Source organism: Lissotriton vulgaris, unplaced genomic scaffold (genome assembly GCF_964263255.1).
Source record: "Lissotriton vulgaris unplaced genomic scaffold, aLisVul1.2 SCAFFOLD_752, whole genome shotgun sequence".
In the NCBI taxonomy this organism is placed as follows: Eukaryota; Metazoa; Chordata; class Amphibia; order Caudata; family Salamandridae; genus Lissotriton; species Lissotriton vulgaris.
Window position 1 is genome coordinate 669,225 of NW_028255824.1, and position 26,584 is coordinate 695,808.

A 26,584-nucleotide genomic window follows, 5' to 3' on the forward strand; every position below is an offset into this window, starting at 1 on the left:
AGGGAGGCAGGGTAGCGCTCCAGCTCCTGGACGCTTCCCGCCCTCCCTCACTATTTAAGGAGTGTTAGTTATTGTGGTAACTGACTACTTGTTTTCCCCTGAGGCGGAAGCCGGGGGCATTTTGCTTTCTTTTCTAAATACTAAATTCGAACCTGTATGATTGTGTGCTCATAAACTGTTTGTGTGGTGACATATGACCTGTATGCAGTCGCGCTGACCTTATTTTAAACACTGTAATTATTTTAATTGTGGCTATTTTAAAAATCGGTTACTGACCACCTGTATGTTTGGACGAGATTAAATCGTCACAGGGGTCCCGATCTCCACTTCTTCACCGGTGCAGCCGAGCACAGCGCTCTCGCCGGCTGGGCAAAGCGGAACCGCCATCTTGGGGGGAGGCAGGGTAGCGCTCCAGCTCCTGGACGCTTCCCACCCTCCTCCCACTCCTTTCACGCTATGGATATAAAGAAACGTTTTTCCCGTCCGCGCAGCGGGCGGGCGCAGCGGGCGCGCCGATGGCGCGCCGAAGGCGCGCCTAAGGCAAGCCCGTCTACGCCCGTCCGCGCCGGACCCGCGCCCAGCGCTAGTCCCCCTGCCTCTCATACCGGCATGATCACCTGGCCCTCGGAGCAACTTATATTGCTACGCCGTAATACTTGCAACCCGCACAAACTTTGTAACCCCCAAACTTTGGACTACTGCTCTTATTCTTGCCCTGAGTGTAATCTTTTTATTCCCGCTTGCATTACACGGTGTTCACCACCCAACAATGGTACTCACTGCTCTTCTTCGCCTACCATTCATGCTGGCTTAATTAACTGCCGATCTCTTCCTGCACATGCATCTGATATTTGGCTTCTACTAGATACAAACAAGTGGGATATTTTATTCCTTACTGAAACATGGCTTAAAGATTCGTCCATGCCAGATATCAACTTGGCCATTCCCTCCGGCTTTCGTGTGGTAAGCATTAATCGTGATGGCACTAAACCTGGAGGGGGTCTGGCGATTGTTGCTAAATCTCACTTGATTTTGAGCTCGACCAAAATTATTAACCTCGGCTCGATCGAGGCCATGTATTTTGTAATTAAGGACGCCGCCTGCACTATCTTTGCTGGTATCCTTGTATATAACCCTCCTCCTGTTACTGCCAGTTCTCTCAGTGCCCTTGTGCACACAATTGCGGACTTTTCCCTTAAACACTCGCACTTCACAGTGCTGGGAGATTTTAATCTTCATATAGATAGTCCTTCTTGTGTTCAAGCCTCTTCAATGCAGGAATCCCTTCAAGGACTGACCTTGTCCCAACTAGTTAAAGGCCCTACGCACAAAGCCGGTCATACTTTAGATTTGATTTTTTCAAATCATCCTTGCATTACTATTTCTCCTTCTCTCCCTCTTACCTGGTCCGACCACTTTCTTATCCCTTTTCATATTGACAGACCTCCCCTTCCCCCTACCTCTTCTCTTAGCAGAGATAGTGGTCGTAAATGGGTCAAGGTGACCTGTGAAGCCATTGAGTCTCAATTTCAGTTCCATTTTAATCAAATGGTGGATCTGGACATGGAAACGGCAAGATACAACTCGGTCCTTACCTCAGCACTTGATTCCATTGCTCCTCTTGCTCCCCTGGCATCTGCCAGATCTCGCCCTTCGGCTCCCTGGTTCACCCCCCTCCTTCGCGAGGAAAAAAGCAAATGCAAAAGGCTAGAACGCATGTGGCGTCAGAAATATGATCCAGAGGCTAAACTGGCCTATAAATCTGCATTAAATAAATTTCAAATGCTCAAACGTTCCTCCATGAGATCTTACTACTCCAACCGTATTCAACAGGCACAGAATTCATCAAAAACTCTTTTTTCAATTGTGAAAGATTTTGTTACTCCTCAGGCCATAAAAACTCAATGCAGCCCTACCCAAGATCTTTGCAATGGCCTCTCTGATTTTTTTCAGGACAAAATAGCTAAACTTGCTTCTTCATTTGTTTCAGCTATGCCCAATTCAATTCCAGACTCTTCTTCCCTTACGCTAAGTTCCTTCAACTCTTTTAATGAATTATCATTTGAGTCTGCTTTATCTCTTCTTCAGCAAGTCAAGTCTGGCTCACCTATAGACCCTGTTCCTGCTAAAATAATGGGCAATCTTGCCCCTGTCTTAATTAACCCCCTTCTTTCCATTTGGAATGCCTCCCTGACCCAGGGTCTTTTTCCTTCAGCTTGGAAACAGGCTAGACTGCTTCCCATTCTTAAAAAACCTAATGCAGATCCTTCCCTGTTCTGCAGTTACCGACCCATCTCGCTTTTGCCTAAGCCAGCTAAGATATTGGAGAAAGTTGTTCAGAAGCAAATGGCCCAGTTCTTGGAAACAAACAAATTGCTTCACGATTCTCAATCTGGGTTTCGAACTGGCTACAGCACTGAGACAGCGTTGCTGGAAGTCTCAGAGACAATTAGGGAATCGGTGGATAGGGGTGAGGAGGCCATGCTGGTTCTCCTCGACCTATCCGCCGCATTTGATACGGTTTCCCATGTCATTCTTACATCTAGACTTCAGCAACTAGGGATTGGGGGCACTGTCCTAGCATGGATCAAATCCTTTTTATCCGGACGGACCCAAAGGGTACTGTTGCATCCTTACCAATCTGAAGATAAACCCCTGCTGTGTGGCGTACCCCAGGGCTCAGCTCTGAGCCCTTTATTGTTTAATGTTTACCTGGCCCCCCTTGCCAAGGTAGTTGAGTCTTACGGAGTCAGGGTGGTCTCTTATGCTGATGATACTCAGCTTGTTTTTTCATTTAGAGACCATTCTGACTCCCTCTTTTCCAACTTTCGAAGCTGCCTTGGCAATATTTGCACTTGGATGGCTGCTAACCATCTTGCCCTCAACACTGAAAAAACAGAGGTTCTTTTCTTCAGCCAGAAAATTGCTCCTCCTTCTTCCCTCTGGTGGCCTACCATTCTGGACCCTCCTCCTGTACCAGTGCATTCAGCCCGCAACCTGGGCTTTATATTTGACAATACTTTGTCGGGAAAAATCCAAGTTAATAAAGTGGCGGCTGCTTGCTTCAATAAACTTCGCATGATTAGGAAGATATTTCCCTATCTCCCCCAGTCTTCACGCAGAACAGTGGTTCAGGGACTCATTACGTCTCACCTTGATTATGCCAACTGCCTCTATGCCGGTGCCCCCCAATACCTCATTGATCGACTCCAGATTATACAAATAGCGGCTGCTAGGCTGATTGGCAACATCCCTCCACGCAACTCGGTCAGAGCCTATCGAGAGGAGCTTCATTGGCTCCCAATTGCTCGCCGCATTGATTTTAAGGTTCTGACCCTTGCCTTTAGGGCAGTTAATGGCATTGGCCCCTGCTATTTGAGCAAAAGGCTTAAAATAGCGTCTTCAGTAAGGCATCTGAGATCTAATAGTTTACGCCTGATGACGGTTCCTCGCTTTAGACTCACGCGTACTGGTGGCAGAACCTTTACTGTTGTGTCCGCTAAGCTTTGGAACAGCCTTCCTTTGGATCTCAGGTTTTCCGAATCAGAGCAAGTCTTCCGCCGTAAACTGAAAACTTGGCTGTTTTCTAAACACTAGCCTACAAAGCTTTTGCACACTTTTAGTTTTTTTTCATGAACTCAGTATCCCCTCTGTGACAATCAAGTAGTCTTAGCGCCGGGACACCCCCTTTGGAGGTAGCCGTGCGCTTTATAAAATTCTAAATAAATATAAATAAATAAATAAATCTCTTCCTAAAAATGGAGAGATTCAAAATTTCTGCCCTGGACCTGGGAGACTGGATCTTGGCATTGGACTGGCAGGAGGCATATTTCCACATTCCCGTCCTACCTGCCCTCAGATGGTACCTGCAGATGACGGTGACCCTGTAGCACTTTGTGTGAAGTGCTTCCCTTTGGCCTTACCAGTGCCCCTCTTGTGTTCTCCAAGCTGATGACGGAGTTTGCAGCACGTCTGCGTAGGTTAGTGGTTCCAGTCTTCCCACACCTCGACGATTGGCTTTTGAAGGCTGGCTTGCCATACAGTCGGCTCCCACCTTCCGACTAGGGTGAACATTCTGCACTCGCTGGGGCTCACCATCAGCATGCTGAAGTTACACCTGACTCTATCTCAGATTCTCCATTTCATCAGAGCTTTTCTGAACATAGTGCAGTTTCGGGCTTATCTTCCTGAACGGTGAGTCCAAGATATTCAGGCTATGATACTAATGTTTAAGCCTCTATCCTCCGCTTTGGTCACAGTTAAAAGATAAGATACTTATTGCCCATTTCAGCATTTTTACAGTTTCCGGACCAACCTTCCTTGTTCAAGTCACCTGTGGCTAGATTACTCAGTGTTCCAAAACGTTTTCTCCCAAGCCATTCCTTATGCCCCATTGGGACTTCAATCTGGTCCTGACATTTGTGATGCTTGCACCCTTTAAGCTGCTTCACAACTGCGTTCTCAAGTTATTAACTGCCAAGACTGCTTTTCCAGTGGCCAGGAGGTTCAGAGAATTGCAGACTCTGTGCACCCTCCATTTGCAATCTTCCATACAGACATCCTTCCTCCCCAAAGTTTTTTTTTCTCTCAATAGAGTCCAAAACATCACCTTACCCACTTCCTTCGCTCTGCTTCATTTTTCTGAGGTGGAGGAGGAGAAGCTCCATCGTCTGGCCCCAAAAGGAGCATTGTCGTTCTACCTTTACCGCACAAACGAGTTCCGGTTGGATGATTAAGTGTTCATAGAGTACGTTGGGACCATGAAAGGAAATGTTGTGCAGAAATGGACCGTCTCAAGATGGATAGTACTCTGCATAAAGATCTGCTTCACACTGGCCAAGAAGCAACCTCCTGAGGGCTTGCATCCTCAAGCCAACAGAGAAAAGTTTGCCACCACAGTGTTAGCTCGCAGAGTCCCTGTTCTGGATATCTGTCAGGTAGCAATGTGGGCAGCTCTGCACACATTTACCAAGCACTACTGCTTGGACAGTAAGGTCCACTGTGACAAGCACTTTTTCCGTTTGGTTTTGCAAGACTTTCTGGTTTAAATCAGTTTCGCAGACCCTTTGGTGAGAAATTGCTTGGGTATCTATTCTAAGGGAAGGAATCTGCATCTAGAAGTCTTACCTTTTTGTAATGCCTTATCTAGTAGCGACTCTCTTGCCGCAGATTCCTTACTGATCCTCCCTTCCACTCCTCTCTGTGAACTGATAAGTGTGAGAGTCATCCTTCTAAGGTCATTAGAAATTCACACCGGTTGTCATACTTCATCATGGCTATGGTAAGGAAAGCCTTGAACTTATGAGATCTGGTCAGGGTGGCGCCTATACAGCTACTTTGCACGTCAATTCAGACGTTGACGACACTGGTTTGGAGCTGAAGGACACCACCTACTGGCACACAGTGGTATTGTTCAATCTACCAGGTACAGTGACTCCTGGTAAATATTCTATGGGAAGGAGTCTGTGGCAAGATAGTCTAGTCTTGTGCTACTAGTTTTTAAATCCAGGATGCTAGCTCCAGTGTAGGATTTTTTTTCTTTCACGCAAGAGATTATTTATAGGAGTGCAGAAAAAGAGCAACTAGAACAAGTTTTAGTAGTAGTTTTCGAAACTGAGGATCTGTTAGATGTGACATGGAAGGTCGCAAGTGTGCCGAGAGCCTTGAGAAGAGGAGCCTAAGCCTGCGTGGTTAGTATTTCTTCTCAGCCCTCTTTTCCCCAAGCATTGGAAAGCTTGACACTTTGTGGAAGGACCTGTGGTAGAGAGTGTGCCGTTACCACTAACTGATCACATGATTGTAAGGTTATTAGCACAATTTGTAGCTTGAGAGAGAAAGGTGTGTGTGGAATGTGGCACTGATTATTTCTGTCGCTTTATTGCATTTTGGTATGTTTCTTCTACTGTTTTATTACTTCTAATGCAGACTGTTGCACTGTAAATCATAGTTTAAATCCTTGCCATCTGTGTAAAGATGCTGTCTTTTTCAGATAAAACAATAAAGTTGTGGAAAATCAGTGAAAGGGACAAGAGACCAGAAGGATACAATTTGAAGGAGGAAGATGGAAGATACAGGGATCCTTCAACAGTTACAACACTTCGTGTAAGTGTATTTTACTTCATATTTATCCAAATACAACCTGTTAAATATGAGCAGGCTCTTTCTCTTTTTAGCGTTAGAAACTAACACCAAGCAGCAATGTGTTCTTTTATTTTTTTAATTGTATTTCATTATGGAATGTTAATTCACATTTGTACAGCGCCAACCACTGTTAAGGCACCACCGCACATTCTCTGACTATGGACCTTTTTGTGCACGTCTCAGAAGGCCATGCGTCAAACTCTAGAAACCCTTGTATGTAGACAAGCTGCTCCTCTAGTTCTTGTACGACAGATGTTGCCTTTAACTGTACCCTTTTAATAAACAATACTGCCACCCCTCTAGAAAAGGAGGTAGAGGAGAAAGAGTATAGACTTCCCATTAATCTCTTGGCTAACCAGGCTCATTTCAGAGCATTGAGATGTGCTTCTTTTGAAATGGCAATCCTCTTATCCTTACACCTAATTAATAATAGGACCCTATGTCTTTTAGTACAATAAAGTTCCAAAACTTCACAAGATATGAATTTCATAGCTCCAGATATAATGTATTTGCATACCTTCTAGTAGATGGGAGTTTCGTGGGGAACCCTAGCCCATCTCTTAGTAGATCCCAACACTCGGAAACCGAACTATGAAGTTCACGGTTTGTCACACCACCCTATCTGCCAGTCAAACATCAATAGAAAAATCACTAAAAGCAGCTTCCCCCTAGAACAGTTCAAAAAAGATCCATCTTATAAAAAACATTTTTCATCCACTGATTGTTCAGGCTTAGTAAAGAGTGAACAATAACTTCCTGCTCCACATTTGCTAAACTAATACTATCTTCCAAAACAAAACTCCCCACATAAATAGAACCAAAACCAGCATAACACCCTAAGCAGTTGCATGCTGCAGCACTCGTACTTTTGGTATTCACTCATGTGAGCTCCAAGAGCACCTGTTACTTCTCCAGCAGGGACCATTGACGACCACATGGTGTGGTGGTGTATACTAATTCATGTAGACCCTCCACACTTAGCTTTCTCATCTTCACCATATTTAAACCTTTAACAGTGTCCTCCAAACGAGTCTTAGATCACACTAGTATCCTCCAACACTTGTTTGTTTCAGCAAATAGCCACTGCCATACACCACCATACATCTGGCAGAGTGGATAGTAGTGTTGCCTGCCCATCACAGAGACCACCTGGTCTACAAGCGGTCCTTCCTTTCTACTGCCAACGCCCTGTGAATGCTCTCTGATAAATGTTTGGAGAGACCTTGTGTCTGTCTTTCAATGCTCTGCTTCTCAAGGAAAGGTTTAGCCAGTGGACCTTCTGACCTCCGAGAATACACCCGAAAGAAAACCTAATGCTGCTTTTCTACTCTACTCCGTTGGCCACATAGACTCCTGTAGGCCTTCACTCCACTTGACCTGCAGCAGATACCGAGATACCTGAGCCATTTTCTTCCCATACACCCATGGGCGCAATAGTCCCATTGATACAGCCTGCATATCTCTCCATGGCCTGCACTTGGTCACTAACCAGTCAGGCTGGCTTGCCCCTATGTTATTGTACAACTTATAAATAATCCTGGGCAAACCCGATAGCCACAAGTTTTAGTAATTTTCCTACCTCATAAATTATTCGTGGCTGATGTACGTTTTATTCTATAGAAAATCCCATATTGATGTTTCCACATGCTTCTTTAGACTGGCTTTGTTTGGTTCAGTCTAATGCCACAAGCCCTTTGCCATGTTTTCCTTTGCACTAAATAGGGATCAAGTCTGACGATTTCAGTGTTGTGGCCCATTTGAACACAGTCACTAGTGTGATTTCACATTGTGGTTCCAGCTGATCTAAGATTTCCCATACCTCCACTTGACATCTTTCACAGCCGATCCTATTTCCAGTAGGTGCCTACTTTTGGCACAGCAGTTTGGTTCATTGCACCCTGAAATGGTTGTTTCCCTACTAAATTAGCAGCTACCTGTGCAGTCTCTTATTTTTGGTATATATATTCCATTAAGAATATGCGCTTCTATGTCTATTTGGTATGTAGCTCCATGCCAGGTGCATGTGAACGTTTTTAATCTAGCTGTCCTTCGGATTGTCCTGACCAGGCATTTGAAGTAGTCAACAGGCCGAAACACCCTTACAAGGCCAACTCCTCATAAAAAGCTGATATATGAAGACCTTTTGTTATAGAGGTGATGATTTTGGGATAAACTGCTCCATCCCATATTGCTATAATTGTGGGCCTCCTTACAGCAAATCTACTTCAACACTGAATATTGAATTCCCCAAAGTTCACTTAAAGGATATTTTTTTTTTAACCTTTTGATACTTTCATTAGATATATGCCCATATGCTTTATCATGCAACTTTTTGTAAAATTAGCTAAATATTTTTTTAATCTCTTTTCAACATAAATGTGTCTATGATGTAATATATGCTTAATGAATTAATGTATTTATTTTGGACGATTCATCCTGACGTGTTGCCAATAGCAAACAATTCACAATCTACAACCTCCTATGATTTAGTCCTTCCCCTTGTGTGCAAGTTCCTTCTGATTGGTTTACTTTTCCCCATCTCGTTGAGGTCGTAAAGAACACCTTATGTTTTGTTTTTTAGTAGAAATCTGTGCATGTAAATCGCGTTGTTTGGTATAGTTTTGACAGTAGCATGTATACCTTTGTGCTTCGAGTTCCACTCTAAATAGGTAATCTCTACTAAAGCTGAATCAGTAATGTAATGCATGGCTAAGTCTCGAAGGTTTTTCTTGTGATCTGCACTTGAGTACTCCGCCTCCCATCCTGTCCATTCAGGGGATCCTGGAATGGCTCAGGGTTTTGGGCCCTTGTAGTCATTCATACACTAAACTATATGTTCGAGGCATATGGGATGCAAATCACAAACTAGTCCACAGATCGCCATCGGGTGGTGTGCCTAGATGATTACACTTTGTTGTTGTCCTGGAAGAGTCTTTGTTTGGTAGATGACTCCTCCTGTGGAGCATAGTGCGCATGGGCATCGACTCCATCTTCAGATTGTATTTCTCCGCCATCGGGCTCGGATGTATTTATCAATCTGACCTGTTAACGATCTCCTTTCAACTTCCATTGCTCAATTCAGTTCGAGGCATGTGGGCTGCTGAATTCATATCTGTGCATAGATCACCGCCTAGTGTTGTGTCCGGATGATTGCACATTGTTGCCCTGGAAGAGTCTTTGAAGTATCACGAGATAGGTGGCTCCTCCCCTGGACTACAGTGCGCATTGGCATCCTCTCCATCCTCAGATTGTTTTTTCCGCCATTGGGTTTGGATGTTACTATCTTAGCTCAAGTTAGGAAAACTTTCTACGAAGCCAAAAGGCTTTCAACAGCGTCGGTATTGTTTCGTTCGGTACCAATACCTTTGCTTTGAGAGGACATCGAGGAATCAGACGGTTTTTCTTCCACTTTCGACCCGATCTTCGATCTACGATGGAAAGAAGCACATTCAAAAGGTGTCCACTTTGTAATGCAAAATACCCGCACATCGATGTCCACCCGGTGTGCAACAAGTGCCTGTCCCCGGATCACAACGAAGCCAACTGTATGGCCTGTGCCCGGTTCAGGTCGAAGAAAACTCTTCTGATTCGACGCACGGCTCGATTGGAGTCGCAGAGATCAGCGCCTGTTCCAAAAAACATCTTTGGGACCGAAGACGAAGAGGTCGTTGATCTGGAGGATCGGGAAGGACACTCAGATCCGGTTTCGGGCCATGACTCAGAGTATGACGACGAAGAAGTATTAGAAGAAGACGAAAACGTCGTCGAAGAGGTAGGAGACGACGCAGAGGCCCTTGGGGCCGAAGAAGATAGCTCAGGTGAGGAGCTCGCCCCAACCGGCTACGCGGGGGCTGACGATGAAGCACTCACTAAGGCTCAGGTCGAGGGATCGCCACAGGGCCTTACCCGAGATCTACAGACTCGTTCAACAGCCCCGCGTAAAGGCCCGGCTTCGAACATATATAAAGAGCCATCGGTATCGAAACCGCCTTCATATATAAAGAGCCATCGGTATCGAAACCGCCATCGGTCGATCCAAAGACATCGAAACCGAAAGCATCACTGCCAAAACCGAAACCAAAAGTGCAGCTAACTCTGGTCGGCTCCAAGGCCTCAAACCCCTCGGAGCCGAAGAAACAGAAAAAGGCCGTCGATACCGAGAAGCCCAAGAAGGTAATCGAGCCAAAGGTTGGGGCACCAAAGACTAAAGTCAAGGCTGTCGGACTGACGAAGCCGACACCGAAGGGAGTCCACACACACAAAAGGCCCGAACCAATAGAAGGGTTCGATCCTCGGTCGAGGCCTGCGGACAAGACAAAGACTGGCTCCAAGGACCCTGTAGAGTCGACGCAACCGAGCCCATTCATAGCCAAAGAAATGTCGGAGTCACTCCAACGCATCAAAGATAAGGCTACAGGAGTCGGGCCGAAGAAGGCCCCAACACCGAAGCTGGTCGGAAACGTTCAGCCCACATCGGCACCAATCAAATTCGGGTTGCCACCGACGGTGCGTCCGAAGATGTTCGAACCAAAGAAAGGTATCTGAGCCATTAAAAAAGTGTCGATGGAAGTGGAGGCTACAGAGGAGCCTGAAGAATAGGAGTCGAGGCAGTTCATCGACTCGGAAACTGGTAGACTGTCCATATATAAAAGGAAGATCATACCAGAAACACCCATGGAGTCATATAGGATTCCCTTAAAAAAGAAGAGGGATTCAACATCACCAGTTCTTCTGGAACCTCTCCAATCCAATGGTCAAGAACCTCAGACTTTTTCACCCACATACTCAGATGTGGATGCAGGGGATGACGAAAATGAGGATGACACTTATCATGTGGACACTGATCCCGATGATCAAAACCAACCATGGGCAGACCCAGCTGACCCAAAAGATCCGCAGACTGCCCCTGGCACACATGTATACAGTGTAAAACATCTCCCACTGAGGACACTACTGCCTTTAACGCCCTTATTGAAAGAGCGGCAAGTAACCATGACGTGCAACTACATGCTGACCCTGTGGAGGAAGACTTTCTGGTCGACACCTTTTTCCACTTCAGAAAGAACAGTCAAGACCCTGCCCATGCTAAAAGGGGTCCTTAACCACTTGGATGCTATGCTTCTGCTGGAGCTTCAATGTAATTTCCATTGAAATCAATGGAAACTCCATGACGAGTTACCCTTGTCATTAGCGCTGAAGGGGTTAAACATGCTGGTGACATTTTTAAGGAAACCGCCAGGGTATTAAACCCAAGAATTGAAAAGAAATATAGACCGGACCTGTGGACCCTACTTATCTAAGAGGATAGTTGCCATTGGACTCATTAGTTGTTTCTAATGCACGTAAGAGAGCAAACTCCCAGACTACAGGTGATGCTCCTCCTCCGGACAAAGAGTCGAAGGTACTGGAAACTTCAGGAAAAAGGGTGGCAGCGCAGGCAGCTAACATCTGGCGCATTGCCAATACTCAGGCACTCATAGCCAGATATGACAGGTCCCATTATGATACCCTTAAGACACTGTTGCAACACCTACCAGATCAGTACAAGGAGGGTGCAGAACTACTAATCCAAGAAGGAAAGTTTATAACCAATGCTTCCATCAAGTGCGCTCTAGACGCAGCTGACACTGCAGCCAGGGCCATTAACACTAGCGTCATGTTAAGGAGACATGCCTGGTTAAGAATCTCGGGATTCAAGCCAGAAATACAAACTTCTATCCTCAATCAGCCAGCTAACCCGGACTACTTATTTGGACCTGAGGTTGACACCACCCTTGAAAAAATTAAAAAAGACACCGAGACTGCAAAGTCTATGGGGGCTCTGCAGTCCCAGCAGTTTTGGGTGGCTCTTTTCGTCGCTCCAATACTAGAGGACCTTCAAGAGGCCAATCCACACAGCAGACACAAAACAATAAAGGAGGTACACAATCCACCTACTATAAGAACAACAGGGGTGGATATCGTGGAAACAACATCAAGGGCAGAGGAAGAGGAAACAACAATTCCAGATCCTCTGCCAATAACAAACAGTGTCGCCCTGTCACTGCCCCCGACCATTTAACACATGTCGGGGGGAGACTACAACAGTTCCTGCCGGTCTGGAAATCCATCACCACATACAGGTGGGTGAGAGACATTGTCCAGTACGGGTATTGTCTGGAATTAACATCCACTCCACCCAACATACCACCAAGACACCGTCCTATGTCCGCAGAGCACTTACACTTATTGCAGCAGGGGGTAGTCAGCATGCTGCAAAAATGAGCCATAGAGCTCGTGCCTGTAGAAGACCAAGGCTCAGGGGTGTACTCTATGTATTTCTTAATAACCAAAAAGGACGGGTCTCTCAGACCTATACTAGACCTCAGACCTCAGGCCTCTGAACAGTTACATTCTGTCAGAGCATTTTCATATGCTCACCTTACAGCAGGTTCTGCTGTTACTCAGTCAGGGAGACTTCCTCACAACACTGGATCTAAAAGATGCGTATTTTTCCTATACCCATACACCCATCACACAGACGGTATCTCAGGTTCACTATTCGGAATCAACATTATCAGTTCAAAGTCCTCCCTTTGGGAGTAACAACGGCACCCAGGGTGTTCACAAAGTGCCTAGCGACAGTAGCAGCACACCTAAGGAGACAGCACATACATGTCTACCCTTATCTGAACGACTGGCTTATTCAAGCAAAGACGGCCCAGCAGTGTGCCAGCTACATGTCCCACACGATTCATCTTCTTCACAATCTGGTATTCTCGCTGAATTATCCAAAGTCACAACTTCAACCCGCCCACGTGCGACAGTACCTGGGCGCGACAATAAACACTCTGGCAACCAAAGCTCAGCCAAATTCAGCGAGGATAAACAGCATGCAATTGCTGATACAAAAATTCAGATCTCAACACTCGCTTCCAGCAAAAGTGTTCATGCAGTTGATAGGCATGATGGCCTCCTGCATCTTCATAGTCCCGCACGCGAAACTACATATGCGTCCGCTTCAGGAGTGCTTGGCACGTCAGTGGAATCGGGCTCAAGGACAATTAAAAGACCTAGTGTTGGTGAGCGGTCGGGCATTCAACTCTCTGCATTGGTGGAACCCACAAAACCGTTGCAAGGGCCGACCGTTCCAGGAGCCTGTGCCACAGATTATATGGACGACGGACGCATCTCTCCAGGGATGGGGAGCTCATGTACTCCACTACACAGTGCATGGACTATGGACAGCACAGCAGAAGAAAATGCACATCAACCTTCTGGAACTGATGGCAATCTTCATGGCGATGAAAGCTTTCAAGGTACACTTGTGCAACAAGGTCGTGTTGATCCGGACGGACAACATGACTGCCATGTACTACATACAGGACAATCAGACGATGATGATCCAATTCCAGCTGGTCAACAAGTCGTGAGTACAAGCGTCGACCCTGTTCACACCCCCATACTGGGCCAGGCTTCGGTTCCACCTTCACCTTCGGGTACAGATGCACACCGGCCACAAACTTCTGACGCCTTCCTTCCGGCAACAAAGACTACCAAAAAGCCTCTAGGCGACTTGGGCTCGATTCAGCCTGTCGGTCCAGATAAACAAAAAGTCCTTAAACCAAAACTAACTCAGGCACCAAGCAAACCTCGGTACCCACACTGGTCAAGCCAAAAACAAGCTTAGCACCGAAAACAATTTCCACAACAAAGACTCATCGAACCGAAGCCAACTCGGGTACTGCAATAAGTCGAACCAAAGTCTACTTCGGCACCAAAACACACTTCAGCACCTAAAGCTGTTGCACCGAAACGTGCTTCGGAACCAAATACTATGGATCCAAAAACATCCAATCCGAACAAAAAACACAACATGAAGAAAGGTTCTGACCACAAGTCTTCGGAATCTAAACCAAAATCTGCTCCGAAGACCGTAATAGACACGGCTAAACCTTCTAAACAACTCGGCCCCAAGCAAGGAAAGTCGGTACCGAAAAAGGATATTTCCACAGAAGAGCTTATCCGTCCAGACCCAAAACAAAAGACTCTTATTCATCCAAAGACTGGACATGTCATTACTGTGCCTGAAAAAATGAAGCTGGACCCTCCCGCCACACCTCCAGTAACTCTCAAAAAGAATGCTCAGACTTCTCCTATAAGGGTACATTCACCACTTCATGAACTACCAGATCCTGACATTTCCCCTGCACATTTACCATTCACCCCACACAGCCTGCACCAGCAGATGTTGAGGATGATTATTCAAGGGAGATAGAGGATGAGCAACCCATAGATGACCCAGAGGATATTCCTGGACCATCAGATGATCCTTGGGAAGATTATAATGCGCCAGATGCCCCTGATCTGCCACACAATGACGCATACCCTTCTAGGCCATCTCCTCCAGATGACACTATAGGGTTTACATAACTCATTCATAGAGCAGCCACCTTTCATGGGGTCGATCTACACACTGACCCAGTAGAAGAAGACTTCCTTATGGAAACACTATTACCATCACATAAAACCACAACCACATTACCAATGCTTAAAGGGGTTGTAAAGCACGCGCTAGAGGTATTCAAAGACCCCGTCAGAGCCAGGGTAATTAATTCCATATTGGAGAAAAAGTATAAAACGGCTCCAACTGACCCAGCCTACATCAAAGACCAGTTGCCATTAGACTCATTGGTAGTCTCAAACGCCAGGAAAAGAGCTAATTTGCAGACAACAGGGGATGCTCCACCCCCTGATCAAGAGTCCAAACTTTTAGATGCTTCAGGCAAACGCTCCATCTTGCAGGCAGCCAACGTTTGGAGAATTGCTAACACTGAAGCTCTATTATCAAGGTATGATAGAGCTCACTACGATGAGCTTGAAAACCATATGCAACATTTGCCAGACAAATAGAAGACCAGGGCTTTTGACTTAATACAGGAGGGTAAGGTCATTACTAATACTTCAATCTGTTGTGCTTTGGATACTGCCTATACAGCCTCAAGGGCAGTCGATACAGGCATACTTTTACGTAGGCATGCCTGGCTGTGCATCTCTTGTTTCAAACCAGAGGTACAAACCAGTATTCTTAATCAACCTTTTGACCAACATCATCATTTTGGTCCTAAAGTTGATAATGCACTAGAAAAAATTAAAAAGGATACTGACACGGCAAAGTCCATAGGAGCTTTACAAATTCAGAGTCCCAGAGCGTCCTTTTGTCGCTCCTCTTACAGGGGCGCCTCCAAAAAATTTCCAACAAATAACGTCTCCTCTTCTTACAAAGCACCCTCCCAATCCTCACCCAATAGAGGTTATTACAGAGGAGGATAGAGAGGTAACAACACTAAAGGCAGAGGTAAAAACAATCGCAATGCCTCCACTCCCAAGCAGTGACTTCCCTCCCCTTCCTCCAGACCATTCCACTCCTATCGGGGGGAGATTACAACAGTTCCTCCCTGTCTGGAACTCCATCACAACAGACATGTGGGTGAGACAAATAGCTCAGTCAGGTTATTGCCTGGAGCTCACTTCCACTCCTCCAACAATACCACCCAGACAGCGTCCCATGTCACAAGAGCATCTCACACTCCTAAAACAAGAATTTGCCTCTCTACTGCAAAAGAATGCAATAGAACCAGTACCAGTACACCATCAGAACACAATCAATCAATCACGGCATTTGTATAGAGCACTACTCACCCGGGAGGGTCTCAAGGCGCTCCCGGTGAGTAGTGCGCTATACAACAGTTTACTCCCTAGATTTGCTTATCCCCAAAAAGGACAGCTCCCTCAGACCTATACTAGACCTGAGACCCCTAAATCTTAACATACAATCTGACCACTTCCATATGGTCACATGACAGCATGGCCTTCCTTTGTTTAAACAAGGCAACTTCCTTGGTACCCTAGATCTCAAGGCCTACTTCCACATTCTCATCCACCAAGCTCACAGAAAGTACCTTTGGTTCGTACTGGATGGTCAGCATTACCAGTTCAAAGTACTCCCTTTCTGTGTGACTACGGCACCTTGAGTTTTCACAAAGTGTCTTGCAGTAGTAGCGGCACACTTGCGAAGGGACAGCATCCATGTCTTCCCAATCTCGACGACTGGCTAATAAAAGCCAAGTCATACCACCAGTGCGTGCAGCACACACACCAGACCATTCACCTGCTACACAAGCTCGGGTTCACTATAAATCAAACTGTCACATCTACAACCATCCCTGTCTCAACAGTATCTGGGTGCCACAATAGGTACCTCCAAAGCACTTGCATCTCCCAATCCAGCAAGGATACAAAGTATGCAAGCTCTTATACAAAAATTCCAACCGCAACACTCACTACCAGCTCAAGTGTTCATACAATTAATCGGAATGATGGCGTCTTGCATCTTCATAGTACCACACGCAAGACTCCAAATGCGCCCCCTGCAAGAGTGCTTAGCAAGCCAATGGAACCAGGCTCAACAACAATTAACAGATCTAGTGGTGGTGGACGACCGGACCCATCGCTCTCTGCAGCCGTGGAACACCAAAAACCTTTCCAAAGGACTGCCGTTCATAGAGCCAGTTCCACAGGTGGTGCTAACCACTGACGTATCCCTTACAGGCTGGGGAGCTCATTTAGCAGAGCACACAGTACAGGGCACATGGATACCACAACAAAAGCTACTCCACATAAACCGTCTGCAATTGCTAGCCATTTTTCTAGCTCTAAAGTCATTTCAACATTACCTATCAGGCAGGGCTGTATTGGTCCGCACCCACAATATGACAGCCATGTACTACATCCAAAAACCGGGAGGAACACACTACTTGCAGCTCTCCCGGCTGGCGCAGAGCATATGGAGGTATGTCATTCCTCAAAAAATCTTCCTGTTGGCAGAACATCTATCAGGAGTTCACAATCCGGTTGCGAATCTGTTAAGACAACAGATACACGAGTGGGAACTTCATCCTCAAGTTCTTCAACCTTTCTGTCGCAAGTGGGGCCAACCAGAGATAGATCTGTTCGCCACACACCTCAACACCAAATGCCCAAGCTTGGCCAACCGGTATCCACACCCATTGTCCAAAGGCAATGCGATATGGATGAGTTGGTCACAGATTTGCGTATGCTTCTCGCCTCTACCACTCATTCAGTTAGTGGTGCGCAAGTTACAGCAACACTCCCTCACATTGATTCTCATTGCACCAACGTGGGCAAGACAACTGTGGCACACCACACTCCTAGAGCGCTCAGTGGTACCACATCAGAAACTAAAACTCTCTCCACACCTGCTAACACAGAACCGCGGAGAGATCATGCATCCGGACCCCATGCAACTCAACCAAGCGATTTGGCTCCTACGGTCTTAGAATTTGGATATCTCAATCTCCCGCCTGATTGCATGAATGTTATAAAAGAAGCTAGACGTCCCACCATTAGGGCATGCTATGCAGCCAAGTGTAAAAGGTTTGTTGTGTATTGCACAAATAACATTAACCCACTAGATGTTTCCATCCAAAACAGCATATGTTACCTGCTCCATCTACAAAGATGTAGTTTGGCATACTCCACTATCAGGTTACATCTGCTGCTATAGCCGCTTACCTTCAAAACAGACAACATCTGTCATTATTCAGAGTACCTACCATCAAAGCATTCATGGAAGGACTCAAAAAAATAATTCCTCCCAGAGTTCCACCCTCACCTGTATGGAATCTAAACATTGTTCTCACTAGGCTTATGGGTCCTCCATTTGAACCCTTGCATATGTGTGACTTACAATTTTGTTTCATGAAAGTTGCTTTTTTAAATGCTATTACTTCACTCAGAAGAGTGAGATCCAGGCATTAACAATTCAAGAACCATTCTTGCAACTCCATCACAACAAAGTGGTTCTAAAGACTAATCCCAAATTTCTTCCAAAAGTCATTTCAACTTTCCATCTGTCTATTGAGTTGCCAGTATTCTTTTCCCAACCTCAAACAGTTGCTGAGAGAGCTGTCTGTACATTAGATGTCAAAAAAGCTCTCCTCTACTATATTGATAGGACAAAGCCATTTGGTAAATCAAAACAGCTTTTTGTGTCCTTTTCTCCTCCACATAAAGGTAATCCCATCTCAAAAACTGGGATTGCCAGGTGGATTGTCAAATGCATTCAAATTTGTTAACCAAAAAGCAAAACACACTCTATCCATTCCCCCTTGGGCTCATTCCACCTGTAAACTAGGGGCATCTATGGCATTTTTAGGAAATATTCCCTTAGCGCGGGGACTCACTGTCTTGAGTGTAACCATGCGCTCTATAAGTGGTTTTATTATTATTATTATTGGATGATATCTGCAAGGCAGCTACATGGTCTACACCGCACACATTTGCAAAGCACTACTTTGTAGATGTGAAAGCAAAACACTATTTCAAGCTACTGCATCAGATACTGGTGGTCGCTGCTAAGGGAGAAAACCGCTATGCAATCAATGCACTAGTGTGTGATCTGCAGCCCATATGCCTCGAACGGAAAATGCTACTTAGCAGTATGCATCTGTTCTTTGCATGTATGGCTGCAGATACACACATGCCCACCCGCCTCCCCGGCTACCTATATCTGTTCCAGTAATATCTTAATTAGATACACTATACATGGACTTGTTTCTGTTCTCACACAACTCCATCATTTTCCCTAATGGCGAAAAACAATCTGAAGATGGAGTCGATGCCCATGCGCACTATGCTCCACAGGAGGAGTCCTCTACGAAACAAAGATTCTTCCAGGACAACAACAAAGTGTAATCATGCGGACCCACCACCAGAGGGCGATCTATGCACTATTGTGAATCTGCAGCCCTACATGCCAAGAACAGGTGCATACTGGTAAGTAGCATTTTCCTTTTGGTTTGTCCATCACCTAATGCAACTTATGCGCCTGACAGAAAAATAACACAAATCGCACCCTTGCCAAAAGTTTGCCTTTAATCAGTTGTGCAAATCAGTCCTGACTCTGCTCCAAAACAGTCCAGCCCAAACAGCGTAGCCAGGACCTCCCTGAACTAGAATCTAATGAGCCCACAAATAGGGCAAAACCCGGTCCTAAGTTCCTTTTATTCCGTTTCAGGGAGGACCTGGCTTGGCAGTTCGGACTGGAGTGTTCCCATTGGGCCATGGTGAAGACTGGTTTGCATATGGCTGGGTCCAAACTGAAGTGTCATGGTGGGTGAATAGCGATAGATTGGGTTGTGACCCAAGCGATTGCCAGTTGTTGGGAGTTTAAGCATTCCATCCACCTTGTTGTTGCTTTACTTATAGTGGCTCCCATATGTTCCCCTGGCTTCATTTAATATACCGCATGAGATCATAATTAGATTTCTAGCTTTCTGATGTGTGCGCCTTTTTAATCTGTGCGCTGACGCAGTGTGAGACTTTTGGCACTTGAGACTTATTTATATCTCTTCTCTGCTGCCTGTTAGTAAGTTGCAGATGTCTGTTCCGCATCCCTGTGCAAGTTTTTTCCCTACACGTTGGTACTTCGAACTTGTGCTTCTATTTCTTCGAAAGAGATGTGACACTTTCATGTAGGGTACTCATGCTGTCTGTATTCTTCTCTCTGCCACTCCTCTGAGAACGAGTAGAGGCTTCACCAGTTGAATCCTAAGTTTGTTTGTTTCTGTATTGATGAGGCAAAGGATCACCAAGTAAACGGATCAACTTTTTGTTGGGTTTTCCGGTGGATAGAAAGTGAAGGCAGCCCAGAAACAGACCATGTGAATGTGGATTCTCTTTTTCTCTCCAACTGTGCTATGCTTTGTCCAAAAAGGAGCTTGTAGAGGACCTTTGGAATCATTCCACCAGTATAAAGGCTGCTACCACGACCTTGGCTAGAGGCCTACCACTGTTGTACATGTGCCAAGCAGCTACATGAGTCTGTTTATACCTTCATCAAGCATTTCTGCATTGACTTTCAGGACCATAGTAAGGACCGTTTTGCTTGCTCGACCCTGTTGGACTTGCTGTTATGAAGTATATTTTTCAGATTTACCTCCTTAGGGAGCGTGTTGCTTTGGTAGATTTTCAAAAGATGATTAATCTGTAGTTAGAAGTAGCCAGCAAAAAAGCAGGTTGCTTACTTTTTTGGTAATTGGATAATTTAACTGCAGAGCCCTCCTCCCAGTTCTAGTAATAATGTTCCAAACTATATTTTGCAGACTATCAAGAACTCAATTGTCAGTTCCTCTGTCGGAAAGTGTGCAAGTTTCTATTGATAAACTGATGTTGGCCTGCACAGGTAGTAACAGGAGATTGTTTGGACGTGTTTAACTAAGTCTATTTAGACAAACCCCTTATGACACATAACGTGGGTTTGGTGTTTTTATTTCACCTTTTACTGTAAGCATTTGTCTGTGAAGCATACATAAAAAACCCATTACATTTATATCATAGAAAAAGGACCTACATGTGACCATTCAACTAGACATCAAATAGTAAATACACTGTAGTTGACATTTAACAAACACGTGACAAAAAACCATTGACATCATAAATGACCATTCCTTGAATTAGAAAGGAAACAATAGCGGAGCAGACTTATTTATGATTTTTGTTACTGCAACCTGCTGAACAGCTAGTCGACATTAGAATTACAACCGGCTGAGTGCCTTGTTTGCACACTGAATCATTCAGTGAAATCATGATGGTTGTGGCCAGCTGTGTGTGGTCCATAGAAAAAGGACATACATGTGACCATTCAACTAGACATCAAATAGTAAATACACTGTAGTTGACATTTAGCAATACATGACCAACAAGCATTTGCAATGCAATAGGTCTCGCATTAGGAAAGTTTGAGCTATTGGTATTGTAAATGACACATTTTTAATTATGTGCTTGTTTTGAAAATAGCGAAATTAATAGCTTTGTCATTTACAATGCCAATGGTTTTATCTTTCGCAAATGTGACAACTATAACATTTGTAACACAATATGTGTTGTAGCACTGAGTGGTATTTGGAGTGTATGTTGCATTGAGCGTAGTGTAATTATGTGGCGTGTAATTATGTGGCACTGAGTGGGGTTTGTGAGTGCTGTGTAATTATGTGGCGTCTAATTATGTAGCACTGAGTGGGATTTGGAATATGTTGCATTGAGTTTAGTGTAATTTTGTGTCGTGTAATTATGTGGCACTTGAAGTGTATGTTGCATTGAGCGTAGTGTAATTATGTGGCGTGTAATTATGTGGCACTGAGTGGGATTTGGAGTGTAAGTTGCATTGAGTGCAGTGTAATTATGTGGCGTGTAATTATATGGCATGAGTGGTATTTGGAGTGTATGTTGCATTGAGTGCAGTGTAATTATGTGGATTGTAATTATGTGGCACAGAGTGGGATTTGGAGTGTATGTTGCATTGAGTGCTGTGTAATTATGTGGGGTGTAATTATGTGGCACAGAGTGGGATTTGGAGTGTATGTTGCATTGTGCGCAGTGTAATTATGTGGAGTGTAATTGTGGTCCCCCTCCAAAACAGTATCCATAGCGATGTAATTCTCTTCCCATTGAATATTGCAGTGAAGTCGGAAGTAATACATTCGTTAATTTATACATATATGGGAAACTGTAACTTTAAAAAAAGAGCATATATTTTACGCAATAGATCTAAATAACCAACTGGTTTTAATATGACCGTTATCACCTATTCATTTAGAAGGATCAACCTACTGTATGTTTACATAATCAAACTCAATATACAAGGCATATCAAGAATTTTTTTTTGGGATAAACACAGAGGAGGTGGTAACAGAATGGGAGGTGGAGGGAGAGCCACAGAGAGCTAAAGAAGAGAGGGAGGTATAGAGGAGGGTACAGAGATATAGAAAAGAGCTGAGTGAGGAGGTAAACGAGTGTGGGTGGGGGGGACCCAAGGATAGATGCAAATAAAGGCAAAGATTGAGGAGGGAATGGTACAAAATGTGGAAGATTGAGAGGGGAAGGTCCAACGGGAGATGAAGGAAGTGGGGACGGTAAGTGGTCGGGAGGAGTGAGTTAAGAGACGAGGGAAACATTATTGAAAGGGGAGGAATGGTAAAAACTGAGGAGAGAAAAAAAGTGAGAGGAGCAAAGACTGAGATAACAAAAGACAGGTGCATGTAAAGAAATCAGGAGGGAGCTAAATTGGTGAAGGGGACAGATGGGAGGAAGAGAAAAGGGGAAGAATGAAAATAAAATGGGAGAGAAAAAATTCGGCTGAATCTACCCCTGAATGCGAGTGTCCAAAAGAGGAGGGAGTTGACGCCTAGACTCTAACCCGGTTTCCCAGTTCCAAAGTCAGCAGCTTTTGCAGTTATGCCACATTCTGACTCAAGTAATAGGGCCTGAAGACAAACACGAACATTATTGATCAAAATATTGTCTGAAAAGTTCTGTTATTTACAGCTCTGCGCTATGTCCGGGTTTAAGAACACGGGAGCGGGAAGACAGTTGCCTGTTTCAGACCGACGCCCGTAAGCATCTTCGTTCATGGAGGGGGCGCGAGCTGAGTGGCGGGAGACTGAAGTGCGAGGAGGATGACGGCATCTAAAGAGGAGCGCCATGTGGGTCGGCCAAGGAGGATGAAGGAGCTAAAAATAAAATGCTGTGGGGTTTGAGCGGCACATGAGCCGACCTTGGCATTTCTCCACACACCTGCCCACAGAAGCATTCTCGCCTTTGTAATGGTATTTCTCTGTAATACTGACCAGTTCCTCGCTCGTCAAGTTGCCAGAGCGCAGGGTTCTCAAGCCCTGCCGCCATGTGGCTCTATCCAATACACTCAATTGTGATAACAGATCAAGGCAATCAGAAATGGCGGCTTTGGAACCCGGGCCACCAGAGGCATCGATGAACAGCCTCTTTATCCCGAAACAACCAGAATCAGACATTGTGGCACTAAGAGAGCCATTTCTGCTCATGAGATGGGGTTGTTAGACCACTCTAACTCTATAGTAATTTAAGGCAAACAGACCCTGGAAAATGAAGAATACGAGGCTATTAAAAGAAGCACTGTTAAAGAGAACAGGTCTTGTTTTTATGTGCTAACACATACAGCAGTAGCGCATTCAAGTGAGGCACACAGCAGGGAGTCCGCAGGAGGGGACAAACGGGGCTTTAGCTGAAGTTTAATTGTAAGGTAGGAGCAGAGGCGGAGGGCTACCACTAAATATCATTAGGCGAGAGATAAATAATGAGGCCGAGCGAAGACATGATTAACAAAGTCTCAAACTACTGGCGGAAGGAGGCTCGTGGAAGCAATCCGATGGATGCAAGGGGCGGAAGTAAATAAAAATAAAAAATAGGAAAAGTTGAGTCAGTGCCCTGGCACAGCTCTGCGTCTGTGTTCATGTGTTTTTGCAGTTTTATATAGCATGAACTCGACGCGATGGTATAGGAGCGCTTTTTAAACGAGCACAAGTTGCATTACACAAGAACACATTTTTGTTAGCAATGGAGATTAAGTGATTTGCCCAGAATCACAGGATGTTGAGCCGACGCCTAGACTCGAACCTGGTTTCCCAGTTCCAAAGTCAGCAGCTTTTGCCGTTATGCCACATTCTGACTCAAGTAATAGGGCCTGAAGACAAACATGAACATTATTGATGGAAATAATTTCTGAAAAGTTGAGTTCTATTATTTACAGCTCTGCGCTACGTCCGGGTTTAAGAACACGGGAGCTGGAAGACAATTGCCCGTTTCAGACCGACGCCCGTAAGCATCTTCGTTCATGGAGGGGGCGCGAGCTGAGTGGCGGGAGACTGAAGTGCGAGGAGGATGGCGGCATCTAAAGAGAGGAGCTCCATGTGGGTCGGCCAGGGAAGATGAATGAGCTAAAAATAAAATGCTGTGGGGTTTGAGCGGAGAGCAAAGATCCTCTTTAGACTCCAACATTAAATCAAACCCTTAAACTGACCTAGTTACGCTAATGTTACATAAAATTACTTCACTTAAAAAGGAACCTTAACCTAACCACAACTGTAACCCCAATTTAAAATATATGAAGTTAAGTAACTTTAGACCCAATATTAACCAAAATCACCAAAACTAAGCTAATGTAATTAAAGCAGGGGGCGGATCCCTTTGAAGCAAGGCCGTGAAAGAAGTAAACAGCAGAGATGTAATTAGGGGGAGGAGAAGTCTCGCTGGGGTGAATGCCTGAGGCCAAGCTGCCCGTGGGAGGGAGGCTGATGGCTGTGATGTGGACGCGCGTCGTGAACTAGCCTCTGGTTGCCTGTGGGAGGGAGGCTAATAGCTATTATGTGGACGCGTGCCGTTAACTGTCGGAAATCCGCTGGTTTAGCCTCTGGTTTAGCCCCAATAAGCTCGTCCTATTATCCCTTGCGGGATTAATAGGACGAGCCCTAAAAAACCATTGACAACATAAATGACTAGTCATAGAAAAAGGACATACATGTGACCATTCATCTAGACCTCAAATAGTAAATACACTGTAGTTGACATTTAACAAATATATGACAAAAAACTATTGACAACATAAATGACCAGTCAGTGTATTTACTATTTGATGTCTCTTTGAATGATCACATGTATGTCCTTTTTCTATGTTATAAATGTAATGTTTATGTATGCTTCACAGACAAATGCTTAAAGTAAAAGGTGAAATAAAAACACCAAACCCACGTTATGTGTCATAAGGGGTTTGTCTAAATAGACTTAGTTAAACACGTCCAAACAATCTCCAGTTACTAGTTTGATTGGTGGCCTAGTTGGGCGTGAATAAAGGCCCAACCCCCCTATTGGTAAAAAAGACGTGCACAGGTGGCACCTTTTATGAAGCTTTGTCTCATCCCATCAAAATGTGGTACCGAGCCATCATGCCAGGGGCTATTGCATGGATTTTCAGGTTCTCAGTGGCACAATGGGAAATGAAAATGGCAAGAATTCAAGGCACTATCCTTAGCAAAGGAAGCTTTATTAGAGGAAACTACTTAAGTTCCTGTATTTGTGCACTTCATGAACATTTTATGGTTAACTATTGGTTATTGTGGACAAAAATACATTTGACTTCATCTCGGGTAAAAACTTTGCGCCAATCTGATTGAAATAGGTCCATTAAGACTCATGGGGTTGGGGGGCGGCAGTTGGCATGTAAAGACAAAATCCAGCATTCTGGGCACCACTTTTAACTACTGTCTTCCGTGCACCTGCTAAGGGAGACAGTCCTCATTCCTCGAAGGAGTCCATGATTTTCCCCCTTATTTAAAAAGGGGAATAGAAGCCACCCCTCATGTTATTGGCCCATCTCCCTTTTGGACTTGTCAAAGGTATTGGGTAGTGTCCTTTTAAAGACCTTGGAAAGATGGGCCCTTGACAGTACCTTTTTTCTGACATACAATACGGGTTTAGGCTAGGGGTTTGTACAGTCGAGCAGAGTTTAAATCTCCTCTTAATTTCAGGGAACTATATTCAAGCTAGGGGTGGAGCTCTTCACTTGGCCTTTATGGGCCTCTCTAGCACCTCTGACATGGTTGACAGTGGCAAGCTGTGATCTATGATATGCAATGCAGGGATTGGCCCTGCCCTGGTTGATTTTCTTGCACGCTTGCATAGTGACACCAAGGTTCAAGTTTGCTATAATTCAAATGGAGATTGCATTTAACCATTTCACTCAACAAAGGGTGTGACAAGGTTGCATTTTGGCACCTTTTCCATTTGCGTTTTATATAAACCAGCTTGTTTAAATTTTGCTTGCAAAAGGAAAAGGCCTTCCAAGGGTTGGCGTCTGGTGGCAGTTTCTCTATACGCTATGTGGTGGTGATCGCAAGCACTGCCAATGGCCTGTAATTGCTCCTCAATATTTTTAATACTTTAATGGGTGATCTAAATTTAAACATTAACCATCAAAAATCACATATGACCTGTGGCCCAGAAAAAACTTTCTCCCCCTCTTTCTACATTGATGGTATCTCTATCACAAAATTTCAAAGTTTCAACCACCTTGGCATAATTTTCTCAGAAAAATTGAGCTGGGAAGATCTGCTAAAACAGAAGGCCTGTAAGATTGCATCGGCTATAGATGGTATTTTTAGATTTTTGAAAAAATTAAGACAAGATCAAATAAAGGAATCTGATAGACATCTAGCTGAAGATTCCTTAACTTAGAATATCCCCAGGCGCCAGACTGGATCTGGAATTTTTTTTGCAGCAGCACCTCTGCGCTCTGGGGGGGGACGGCGCCACACGACCCCGCCCTGACATCGTCCACGTACGTGACATCAGCGAGGTCATATAAGTCCCTCCTGCTGTGCTGACGTCCGTTTTCTTCATTTCCTTGTGCAATGCGGATCCGGAGTTAGCGGTTCCTCTGGCCTGTTTTCAGGCCCCTTTTTGACGCTTCGCATCTGGAACAGTGTGCAATGCCTTTGGGTTTTAAAACTTGTACCTCCTGTTCATGGGCAGATGTCCGCGACGGACCCGCACCATATCTGTATTGGTGTCT

The 26,584-nt window shown here is 44.9% G+C and overlaps 1 protein-coding gene across 5 annotated transcripts in view; it reads left to right on the top strand.

Annotated features, from left to right (window-relative positions):
- The window catches only part of LOC147658884 (serine/threonine-protein phosphatase 2A 55 kDa regulatory subunit B alpha isoform), a 433,385-nt gene that overhangs the window by 225,203 nt on the left and 181,598 nt on the right, over nucleotides 1–26,584 (top strand). For all 5 annotated transcript variants that reach the window (XM_086952059.1, XM_086952062.1, XM_086952061.1 and 2 more), the window contains one exon: nucleotides 5,990–6,102. In XM_086952059.1, coding sequence (XP_086808185.1) covers nucleotides 5,990–6,102 — 113 coding nt within the window. The remainder of the gene's footprint in view (nucleotides 1–5,989; nucleotides 6,103–26,584) is intronic.